General features: G+C 38.9%; 1 protein-coding gene across 2 annotated transcripts in view; it reads left to right on the top strand.

Annotated features, from left to right (window-relative positions):
- Positions 1-13,342, top strand: part of Smyd5 (SET and MYND domain containing, class 5) — a 286,654-nt gene that overhangs the window by 55,025 nt on the left and 218,287 nt on the right. For both annotated transcript variants that reach the window (XM_068231074.1, XM_067134770.2), the window contains one exon: positions 7,840-7,960. In XM_068231074.1, coding sequence (XP_068087175.1) covers positions 7,840-7,960 — 121 coding nt within the window. The remainder of the gene's footprint in view (positions 1-7,839; positions 7,961-13,342) is intronic.

Consider the following 13,342-nt stretch of genomic DNA (forward strand, 5'->3'; position numbering starts at 1 on the left):
CTTTTCTAAATGTCTTATGTTCTTGACATGGTCCTTTCAGATAAGGTTAATTGACCAGAGAAGCATGCACATCTCTGTAACATGAAGTGTTTGTTCATGTTTGACTGTTTCTGGCCATCATTTGGAGCTGCAGAGACCAACTGGTCAAATGATAGTCTTGAGGACTTTGGACCTTATGTGATTGGGTATCTGTTGATCAGAGAGCTCCAGTAGTCTGCTGCCAATACATCCAAGCCTCACTGACTCGAGTATGGGCATCTGGTACTAGGTCACCATTGACACTAACTAACAAACCAAGATACTGAGTCATTTTGTTGAGATTTTTGCCATTTATCTGAATGGTTCCATCCATCTGTGATTCGCATTCGATATACTCCATCTTTTTAATGTTCTGTTGTAGTCCGTTTTCGATGAGCCTGTCATTCCATTTCTGATTCTGCTCTTGAATACATTGGCGTTTTTTTGCTGCCAGCAAGATATATTAGCATACAGGAGTGACCATGGGTGTGGCAACTGGAGATCTGAGGTGACTGTATCCATACACAAGGTGAATAAAAGTGGTGACAAGGCCAATCCTTGGTGTACACCAACTTGAATCGGTAATGGGGTGATATTCCAGCTGAACAGCGGATGGCACAGGTGGAGTTTCGATACAGCAGCTGGTATACAGCAAACATACTTATCAGAGACTCCATGTGACCCGAGTGAGTGCCAATTAAGTTAATGTGGAATGCAGTCCAAGGACTTCTCTAGGTTGAGGAATGTAATGGGATTAGTTTGTTATTCTTCTCCTGGTACTTCTCCATTAGCAACCTATCTACATGTATGGAATGAATCGTGCGGCATCGCTTCACAAATCCAAACTAATTTGTAGTTATGGTGACAGTGCTCTGCAGGTGCTTTTCTGTAATGCATTCAAAGAGTTTCATAACATGGCATAGTAGATAATCTGGTTAATAGCTTATGCAGTCATTAATGTCTCGCTTGCCTTTTCAGATAGGCACAGTGATGCTTGTTGACCAAGCTCATAGTAGTTATTTTTCTTCGATAAATTGGTCGAACATATCTAGGATTTTGCATGTTTCAGCCAGGATATAATCAGGTCTGATGGCCTTACCATTTTTCTTCTTCGACATGGCCTCTTGTACATCCCAAGGGGTGATGGGCAGGACACATCCTGAAAATTTTTAGACCACTCCTAAGATGGAGAACAGATGGCTTTGTACAAGGGCGAATCAAAAAGTAAGTTACACTAACTCGCCGCGAAACACGCTGTCTCTCGTGACCATGGCAAATGCTGAACAAGCTACAGTAACTGCTGACATGTCCAATAGGAAGGTTGGTGTGGTATCCCGTCATGTTGTGTGTGCCGAGACGGCTAGGCTCAATGGCGTGTCAGCTGCATGTTCACTCCATATTGGAGGTGCGTGCAACGAAATGATTTCTGTGGGCTAAACAGCTCAATTGCACGGACATGCATCATGAAATCACTGCTTTATGTGGTGAGCTTGCAATTTCTCGCCCAGGTATTGTAAAGTGGTGTAAGCAATTTGATGCCAGACGCACAGATCTTACGGATGAATATCGCGAAGGCAGGCCCGCAACGTACAGTACCATTGCAAATGTTGACCCTGTAGATGGGATCATTAGAGAGAATCAGTGCATAACACTGCAGGAAATTGCCAGTATGCTGAATATTTTGTGTGGTAGTGTGTTCTCTATTGTTGACCAGCACCTTGGATTTCGTAAACTCTGTCAAAGATGGGTCCCTCGTCTGCTCACCGGTGTTCACAAGGGACAACGTTTCCAATCGTCACTGGCATTTTTGCAGTGGTATTCTGTGGAGGCCAATGAGTTTCTGCGGCGAATCATCACAGGATGAAACGTGGGTCGACCACTTCACTCCCGAAACAAAGAGAACATTGATGGACTGAGTGCACACCACATCACCACCATGAAAGAAGGCCAAGGTCCAATCTTCAGCAGGAAAGGTAATGGCAACAGTGTTCTTTGATATGGAGGGTGTGGTTCACGTGGAATTTATGCCGAAAGGCACGACAATCGACTCAGCTTCGTATTTTCAAATGTTGAGCCGGTTGCATGAGGCAATTAAAGAAAAGCGAGCACCGGTGTGATTTTGTTGCATGATAACACAACACTTCACATGGCCCGCCAAATGTCCGAACTGCTGCAGCGATTCAAGCGGGAGGTATGGCAACATCCACCATACATTCAAGACTTAGTGCCATGCGATTATCATGTGTTTGGTAAGCTGATAAAGGATCTCGGTGGACGACGATTCCAAAATGATGAGGTGAAAGCATCTGTCTCCAGGTGATTACATGGTGCTAGAGGTGATTTCTACGTATCCGGAATCGGAAAGTTGGTTGATCATTCCGAGAAATGTTTACAGTCTTTTGGGGACTGTGGAAACATGAACTTACATTGTATGTTGATATAGCCATGTTGCCTATGTGTAGGTAGTTTCATAAATGGCCATAACTTGGAAGTGTAACTTACTTTGTGATTTGCCCTTGTAGCTGCCCCATTGGAATACAGATGCAAATGGTAAGGAGATTTCAGTAGCATTCCTCTACTGACGGGCTTTTGCCCTCCTGTAAGGTTGATTTTCCCTAAGCCGTTCACTCTTGTAGGTGGTTGAGTTATTTCACGCCGCCCAACACTCGGCGTAGTGGTTACATGGTGCTAGAGGTGATTTCTACGTATCCGGAATCGGAAAGTTGGTTGATCATTCCGAGAAATGTTTACAGTCTTTTGGGGACTGTATGGTCTACTCTGTTACCATAGCAGGGTTTTACTTTTTAAAGTTAAGAACTTCATTTTGATCCGTATTGAATCTAGATTTACGTTATAAATTGAGGATAATTATGTCCACCTTTTCAATACAAATACAATGTGATGTCATTAACACATCACGAATTTATTACCTTTCAAAACATTGGGACCGGTTTCGGCATTATTTGTATGCCATCATCAGCCATAGGAAACTTTGTGACAAGGCTTAAGTACAATATTGACATAACATACAACATAAAAAGACCATATTCTTACATAACTGTTAAAAAATTTGGTGTAGTCCTTAAAACTTAAGATTAAAATTGGTAGCATATTATATGCAACATATTATGACTTATTACTTCTATACAATTTTTGACTAAAGTTAAAGCTTTGTCAGGTTCTTTCAATATTACAAAATGTTGATTTAGCATGCAGTTAAATTTTTTTTCAATCTTGGAAAATTTTTATAACTACTAGGCGTTTAAAGGCAATTGTGCATTTTGGTCAAAAATACCTAAAAATAACATGTATTAAAATGAGTTCACCTGTTAACAAATTGGAAACGGTAACCTATTTGTACTAGGTGTAGAGATATGTTACAGTATGAGTCTTTGGTAACTCAATGTCTTGCATTAATGCAGTTTGGTTATTTAACAACAAATCGAGTAAAATGATAAGTTCGGCTGATATTATTTTAGACTTTAAAACATTATTTGTCCATTATAGAGGTCCCTTGAGTAAAGATTTTTAGTGGACAAAACAGTTCCTTATTAGAATTGATTACAGGTTCGCTCTGTTTTGGGGTTTGAATAGAATGAAATTCTTATTTCATTATATGATGTTGTTGTGCAATATTCATATACATAATGTTCTGTCTTTGCTAGTGTTTTTAAAATATAGATCGACTTAACAGGAGTGGACTGGTGAACCGGATTTTCTTGGAGCATTACGTTCAAGGTCTTTGAGGTTCTAGAAATATCTCGATCCAAGACGGACCTAAGAGAAAGATATATATACTGCATATTAGCATAAGAATAACAAAGTTTGAGAAGGCACTATTTCTATTTAAATAGAAACTCACCCCAAGCATTACGTTGTTGAGAATAAAGCCGGAGAGGAACTGCATATTGATCCAGATATTAAGTTTACAATAGAATCCGAGGATAACTTACTAGATTTAACCATCACTCGGCTCCCACATTCCTTTAAATACAGGATCTATAGAAAACAAACACATACCGCCACAACCATTCATAATGACTCCATACACCCACCCAGACAAAAGCGGGCAACCTATAATAGTATGATACACCGAGCTTTTAGTATTCCCATGTCAAAATCAGACTTAAATATAGAACTGAAAACAATACATAGCATTGCAGCCCATAACGGCTATAATCGTAGTTTCATAGAATGAATAATTTATAAGTTCAAGCACAGACCGAAATCAAACCTACAAAAACAAAAAGAAATTACTAAACCAAAAGTCTACTCAACATTCACATACAGTACCTGGCCACATTATTAGACTCAAGGACTTTTTTAGCAATTATTTTCATTTGACACCCTAATTCTTGGATTTATGTGACAGCAAATCCATTGTTGATACTTGCATTGTAAGACATGGTATAGTTGATAATAATGCGAGTTTTGGAACTTATTATCTTTACAAATTCCCGCCTTTTTTACTTTATTAACTTAGTACCTACCTTGCCATAAACATAGGAGGTTATAATTCCCGCGGTTTTTTGTGTCAGATGTGTGTTTGGTTTACTGATAATTAACTTTAACAGTTTGTCTTGCTGTATTTTAGATATTTACGCTAAATCTGTGTTGATAACAGGAACTTTATGAGGTAGCAGTGGTTTTAAATTTGTTACTTGGGAAATCAAACAATTTCTTGATAACAGAGTTATGGGGAAGTCTCAGGACCTTTCTCCTTGCAAAATTGAGTTTGTGAAGGGACTTTTGCAGCATGGAAATCTGACACAACGAGAAATTGCTTCCCATTCAGGAATATCGCAGGCTTCTGTGCGTCGTATAAGCAATACAAATAAAACTGGGATAGATTACCCGAAGAACAGAAGAGGGAAATGTGGTAGGAAGAAAATTCTGACTCCAAGAGCAGAACGTTTGCTCGTCAAAATTGTGAAAGGAAACAGAAGGGCTTCTTATGCTACTATAACCCAAGAACTGAACAACAGTGGTATCAATGTTTCTGAGAGAACAGTGCGTCGACGTACTTGCAGCTTGGGGTACCGATGTCGTCGACCAGCTAAGAAAGTCAAACTTACTGAGCGAATGATGAAACGGAGGCTACAGTGGGCAAGAAAACACCAACATTTGACAGAAGAAGACTGGAAAAGGGTAAGATCCTTATATTTCTTAACAAATGATGTTTTAGCTAGGAAAATTCCAACGAGTATTTACAACTTTAAATTTCATACACATCATCTCAATTTCTAGGTTTGCTTCAGTGATGAATCAACTTTTGAGGTGTCAAGTGAGAAATCCCGGTTTGTAAGAAGATTGTCTAGTGAAAAGTATGAGAAGAATTGCGTCCAGCAAAGAGTAAAACATCCTACCAAGGTCATGATTTGGTCAGTGATAAGTGGAAAGGGAATGGGACGTGTTCAGATTGTGGAGGGTATAATGCGTCAGGATGAGTACAGACAAATACTTGAAAAGAGACTGATCCCGCAATTGAAGGACTGGTTTAGTGAAGGTGAAAACAAGATTTTCATGCAAGATGGGGCTCCATGCCACCCAGCAAAATCTATTAAAGCTTTTCTGAAAGAGAAAGGAATTCCTCTTTTGGATTGGCCTGGTAATTCACCCGATTTGAACCCGATTGAGAATGTGTGGCAATGTCTGAAACGTGAAATTGGTAAAGAGTGTATCACTACCAAGGTTCAACTACTTGAAAAGATCATATTTCATTGGAACCATAATGAAAAGTTGTCAGCAGCAGCTTCATCTTGCATTGCAAGTATGCCTCGCAGGGTGCAAGTAGTCATAAAAGCTAAGGGTGGACTGACTAAATATTAGAATTTCAGTCTTAAAACTGGGTATGACATTGCAAATTAAACATACTGTAATGCTATCCATTAGTGAATGTATAATATTCCATTAAAATTCTGTTAATATAACATTTTGTTAGAAAAATGAAGATATTTATGTTGAGTCTAATCAAGTGGCCAGGTACTGTATAATCCTAACATATATAGAATAACAAAAATATTCAAGAAAAATATCAACATTTCTTTTAAAACCAACAACAGAAATCTTGACATATTTCATAACGCTAAACTAGTCAACGCACCAAACCCATATGATAAATCGGGCGTATACAGATTTCACTGTAACAGCTGCGATAGTACATACATAGGACAAACAGGGAGATCCTTTAAGGTTAGGTATAATGAGCACGTCAACGCCATTAAATATAGGAGATTTTCAGCTATAGGACAACACATAAATGACTATAAACATAGTTTTCATGACATCAATCATGACATTGACGTCGTAGAAATATTGGGAAAAGGGCCCTTACTTGATATAACCGAACAATGTTTCATATCATTGGACCAGTATTTTAACCCTAATTATAATCTGAATGAGGTATCCGAAAAACCCACGATATTGTTTGACACGCTCATTTCAGTGATCAACAATGTAAAAACAATAAATCAACCAGTACACAAAATGGTGCGCAATATGCTCATCTACCCTTCCCTCCATAATCCACGCCCTCCCGACCAATAACCTCGTATTACCGCGATCCCCCTTCCCCTACATCATATGCTCCGCCCCTCTTCTAGTACTCGTAGTCTGTTATCTGCCTTTCCAGTAGACAGTTCCTCTCCGGCTTTATTCTCAACAACGTAGTGCTTGGGGTGAGTTTGTATTTAAATAGAAATAGTGCCTTCTCAAACTTTGTTATTCTTATGCTAATACGCAGTATATATATCTTTCTCTTAGGTCCGTCTTGGATCGAGATATTTCTAGAACCTCAAAGACCTTGAATGTAATGCTCCAAGAAAATCCGGTTCACCAGTCCACTCCTGTTAAGTCGATCTATATTTTAAGAACACTAGCAAAGACAGAACATTATGTATATGAATATTGCACAACAACATTATATAATGAAATAAGAATTTCATTCTATTCAAACCCCAAAACAGAGTGAACCTGTAATCAATTCTAATAAGGAACTGTTTTGCCCACTAAAAATCTTTACTCAAGGGACCTCTATAATGGACAAATAATGTTTTAAAGTCTAAAATAATATCAGCCAAACTTATCATTTTACTCGATTTGTTGTTAAATAACCAAACTGCATTAACGCAAGACATTGAGTTACCAAAGACTCATACTGTAACATATCTCTACACCTAGTACAAATAGGTTACTGTTTCCAATTTGTTAATAGGTGAACTCATTTTAATACATGTTATTTTTAGGTATTTTTGACCAAAATGCACAATTGCCTTTAAACGCCTAGTAGTTATAAAAATTTTCAAAGATTGAAATTTTTTTTAACTGCATGCTAAATCAGCATTTTGTAATATTTAAAGAACCTGACAAAGCTTTATCTTTAGTCAAAAATTGTATAGAAGTAATAAGTCATAATATGTTGCATGTAATATGCTACCAATTTTAATCTTAAGTTTTAAGGACTACACTAAATTTTTTAATAGTTATGTAAGAATATGGTCTTTTTATGTTGTATGTTATGTCAATATTGTACTTTAGCCTTGTTACAAAGTTTCCTATGGCTGATGATGGCATACAAATAATGCCGAAACCGGTCCCAATGTTTTGAAAGGTAATAAAGTCGTGATGTGTTAATGACATCACATTGTATTTGTATTGAAAAGGTGGACATAATTATCCTCAATTTATAGTGTAAAGGGTTTTACTTGGCGAGACAGGCAAGCTCATTAGATATGATCATATATTAGCTCCATACTATTACCATCTTACCCGTGGATTGTGAAGATCGGATTCAGAAATAAAAGATTTGTTTTATTGTTACAGACCTTTAGAGACTGCTGAAGAGAATGCTCGCCGTCTTTCAAACAATAAGAACTTGGTGTTACCATATCCTCACTGCTGTTCAACAAAAAGAGAAAGTCACTGTGAATGTGCCTCATGTGGGGTGAGTACCTTTTGAAATAATTCCTTTATTTGTAGAGGACAGCATTGTCCTATAGATTGTAGGTATTATTTAGGCGTAAGAAAATTATGTTTCTTTGTATATGAGAATTCTTGCTGTTGTTGTTGTTGATGATGATAACAGAACACTAACTGATACCAATTGCCTAGTTGCAGTAAATGAGCTTTCTCCACATTTTTTCTATAATGTAATTTAATAATAATGTAATGAAAGAAAAAAAAAAAGATCCCAAAGCATTGGTAAAAGGGAATTGTGAGGGCGGGATGCTATAGTTCAGAGGAATCATAATTACACTGGCAGAAAATGAAATCCCAACACCAAGAAGATAATAGTTTAGAGGAATGCAATTTAGACTAAGCAGTTGTCTAGGTAACATACAGTATTTATTTCATTGAAGTTTCCAGGTTACAGGTTCAAGTATGCACGAATCAAGTATGCTGCAGTCACCACGATTTTGAATGCAAGCATGCATATGTGCATACATTGTGCATACCTGCCAACTTTCCCGATTTTCGACAGTTTTTCCCACCTCCCAATTATTCTATTATTTCTCCCGATCTTAGATTACTTTTTGGTGAACTTCAAACATTTGTTTTCATATCCTGCCATTTCAGCTATTTTACGCCAGTGGCCAGAAGTCCTTCGCTCATTGGCTGCTTTCAAACGAAAGATCGACGTTTATTAATGCGAGAAATCTGCGCGATTGTACGATGTTTATTGAAACCTGCATATCGCAACGCGTATATCGATTGTCAATCTCTCGTTATCACGTGCTATGTTCGTGTTAATTCACATCAGTCTAGTCCAGTCCAGTCTAGTCGATTCTAGAGACTAGTCGCTAGATATGGAGTTTTTTTAGTAATTCAGTAACAGAATTTCAGTGATAATGACTAGTGACTTTTCTAGAGATTTTAGGAGCCATTTGGAGACAGTTCTGACAAATTTTAATTTATCTCAATATAAATAAAATAAGAGTCTATGTCCATTGCTCAGAATTTAAAAAGAATGATATTTCTCTACCGGTCGTGACCACAGTAACAAGGAGAAATGCACGTTTTAATTTTCCATAACGTCTATCTGTATGTATGTATGTATGTATGTATGTATGTAATGTATGTATGTAATGTATGTATGTATGTATGTATGTATGTATGTATGTATGTATGTATATGCATTACGAGAAAACGGCTGAGGAGAATGTAATGAAAATCGGTATATAAAGTCGGGGAATAAGTCGTTACAGTCTAGGACATAAATAATTGTATTCACGCTGAGTGATATGGTAGTTTAGGGGAAGGCCTAAAATTTAATTCTCAATTATTTGTTATTATTGGCCCTGTCGATAAATACCACATAATTAAAGTTACGCACCGTATATTATTAAATTTTATATAATTTATATCTTATACATTTGTATCGTACTGGCTATGATAAGAGATATTCATGAATTTGAATTTTCGTTGCTAAGTCCATATCAGCGCCGAGGTGCGAGAAAATGGGTGAAGAGACTTTTAATGAAAATTGGTATGTAAAGGCGGGGAATAAGGAACTCCAGTCTACACTATAAATAATTTTATATTCCCTGTTTGAAATGGTAGTTTAGGGGAAGGTGCCAGAAATTTAATTTTTAATTAGGCCTACTCATCTTATTGGTCATATCGAAAAGTACTGCATAACAAAAGTTATAGAGAGTCTTACTCTCTTTTACCGTACTGACTGTAATAATATTGGTGGTGATGGTGATTATATTGTGAAGATGATTATAAGAATGAGGAAAAAGTCATGAAGGAACGATCACTTGAATATTAACACAAGAGGGAGTCATGAAAGAAAGGAGAACTCACTTTACATTAGATGCTGTAATATCACAGAGTCAGAAGAAAACTTGATGTGCAGGCCTGCAATATAGGAAGCTCAAAAAATTGATCAACAATAACATTACATTGACCATTTGTTGTGATGTGCTTTGTGTATTCTGCTTTTATTTATCTCCGATAGATGGAATTACTACTGCGTATCAAGTATAACAGCCTGCTTGAATATTGGCGGGAAGTAGCTGGGGAGTTAGATCTCTCTCTTCTTTAGCATGCCATTCCTCTGGTTCATAAATTTTCTGATACTACTGGTACGTAACACACTGGATCATCATAATATTCCAGCTATTTGATCCCTACTCTGAGGCAGTGATTGGAATGAGCAGTGTGCACACTTAGATGGAATAACCACGAACCTACCACACTGGCATGGGAGGGGGAGGGGGAGGGGGAGGGGGAGAGGTGATACTCCCACGTGGTGGATAGGGGGTCCTAACCAGTTTGGCGGCGGACTTGAGTGAAACAAAATAGCTCTCTCGGACCAAACACACATCCCCCTCTGGGTGGGGGACGCAGGCGAAGAATTCACTCACAGTATCCCCTGCATGTTGTAAGAGGCGACTAAAAGGGGTGACCAAGGGATGATCGAATTAGAACCACGAGACTACTTGTAATTAGTACCACCTCGAGGGGAACACCATGAGTCACTTCTACTTGTGCTTAGTACCAGTATGTTAGGTACACAATAGGTTAGTGATTAGTAGTGACAGTGTGTGAACGTTTACAGTATCTATGATTAGTCCCACTCTATGAGCTACACCATGGGTCTGCCTTGCCTATGATTAGTACCCACTATGTGAGGAATACCACGGGATACTAATTTAATGGTTCATTATTGGACATTATAAATTTTCCAGCTACCTCATTCTTGGTTGCCTGCGTTTCGCCCCTGTGTGCTAAGTTGGGCTCATCAGTTGGTACTTAGCACACCCACCAAGACGCATGGCTAGTGCATACCATGGAGGCCACTGCATAGGCTACTTGAAGCCACCAGTAGTGCCAGTGCACTATGAGAGACTTTGTCTCACTTCCAAAAACTGATGCCTGCCTGGCCATCAGATGATATAGACGTTGATTCCCACAGGGAATATGAAATATTTGTCCTGAATGAGTAGAATAATAATAGCAATTTAATGGTCCATTATTGGACATTATCAATTTTGCAGCTAACTCATTCTTGGTTGCCTGCGTAGCCTATGCAGTGGCCTCCATGGTATGCACTAGCCATGCGTCTTGGTGGGTGTGCTAAGCACCAACTGATGAGTCCAACTTAGCACATAGGGGCAAAATGCAGGCAACCAAGAATGAGTTAGCTGGAAAATTTATAATGTCTAATAACGGACTATTAAATTGGTATTATAAATTTACTCATTCAGGACAAATATTTCATATTCCCTGTGGGAATCAACATCTATATCACCACGGGATACTGTGAGCCCCTGTGATTTGTACACCTATGTGATAGGTTTGCGTTGCCTGTAAATGGCGCCGCAATGTAAGAAACACCATAGGTCTGTGCTTTAAAAAAAAAAATGCTAATTGTTTGGGGCAAGCAGACTCGGCCAACAGCTGGAAACTGCAGATGATGATGATGATTTGTTCGGGGTGTCGACCTACAAAGATCTTTTTCCCCTACTTGCACCATATGTTATGAACCTGCGTGTATTTATATATTGCGGAAGTGTAAAGTGTTGAATGTGAGGAAAGGAATGTTAAGGACGACGCAAACACCCAGTCCCCAAGCCAGGGATATTAATCATTTACAATTAAAAACCCCTGACCCGGCCGGGAATTGAACCCGGGTCCACCGGGTGACAGGCGGACGCGTTGCCCCCTACACTGCAGGGCCGGACTAGGTCTGTGTTACATTTGCGCATTACATTACCTGTGATTAGTACCATAATGTGTGGAATACTGCGAGTCTATGCTACTTTTGATTAGTACTGCAACATGACAAATACCATGGTTCTACTTTCCTAGCGTTGAAGTACCTGGATTTTGGACCCCTTTAGACTAAAACCATCATCAGTTCAGGAAAGTGCTCTAGAAGTGCTTGGTCAGTAGTACTATTGTTTAACGCTAGTTTCTGGGAATGTGGGGCATTGCGGGTTGGATCCACTTATTGTTTTAAATTCATATGCATCCATTCTTTCTTTTGCATCACGCTTTGAATTCTGGTCAGTGGATGATTTCAGACTTTTAAATTGTCATTACATTTTGTCTCATTTCGTACCATTAGGGGCTGATGGCCTAGGTGTTACGCTCCTTTAAACAACAAGCATCATCTTAAATGGAATAATGACACAGGAGTGTTCGCGGCTGTCTGCGGCCTGGTCTTTCTAGCTCTGGAACTTTCAGCTGTTAGATCGACACCATAGTACTTTTATTGAAAATGTGCTGTTTTTCATTTCATCGAATATTTCATATGACAGCATTACTTTTAATCATGACATTTGTACTGAAATGTCGTATGGCTTTCAGTGCCGGGATATCCCGGGACGGGTTCGGCTCGCCAGGTGCAGGTCTTTCTATTTGACGGCCGTAGGTGACCTGCGCGTCATGATGAGGATGAAATGATGATGAAGACGACACATACTGTACACCCAGTCCCCGTGCCTGCCATTCGAATTAACCAATTAAGGTTAAAATCCCCGACCTGGCCGGGAATCAAACCCGGGCCCCTCTGAACCGAAGGCCAGTACGCTGACCGTTCAGCCAACGAGTCGGACACATTTGTACTGATGTCATAGTAATGACCTATGTTGACTTCAGTTTGGAAAACTATAAGGACAGTCTTTCTGAGAATTCCATAACGAAGCGCGGGTACAACAGCTACTTATTTGATACAAATAGCATTGCGCTTCGCATAATCACATGGGCGCTTGATGCAATATATTAATCTATGCATTTGCTAAGTAATGGCATCTAAGTGCATGACCGATTCACATGTGTGGAGCATGAGTTCATACTATTTTCGGAAGGCTTATCAGAGAGACTGATCATCTCACTTACATACTTCCTGTGAGGTAATAGAGATGTAGCCTCGTATAGCAACGGTCGGGCTTTGAGACAATAAATGTTATAAATATATCATAGTACTGTTTGCACAAGACATGTAGAATAAGCAGTTTTGACCAATTGTATCTCCTGATTTCTCCTGATTTTTCCTCATTTTCATATATCAGAATCTCCTGATTTTGGTTTTGTAAAGTTGGCAGGTATGATTGTGTCATACAACTGCTGTATGTCATTTTGTGGGATGGAGTTTCATGCCTGTTGCACTTGGTCAGTCAAATCAGCAACAGTTAATGCTGGCATTGGATGATGCTAGATTTGTCATCCCATAATGTCCCATACTTGCACAATGGGGGTGAGATCTGATGATCATGAAAGCCAAGGCAACTGTTTAACCCTGTGGATAGCATGTTGGGTGACAGCAGCGGTATGAGGATGAGCATTATCCTGTTAGAAAACACCCCCTTGAATACTG

This window comes from Anabrus simplex, chromosome 1, assembly GCF_040414725.1.
Source record: "Anabrus simplex isolate iqAnaSimp1 chromosome 1, ASM4041472v1, whole genome shotgun sequence".
In the NCBI taxonomy this organism is placed as follows: Eukaryota; Metazoa; Arthropoda; class Insecta; order Orthoptera; family Tettigoniidae; genus Anabrus; species Anabrus simplex.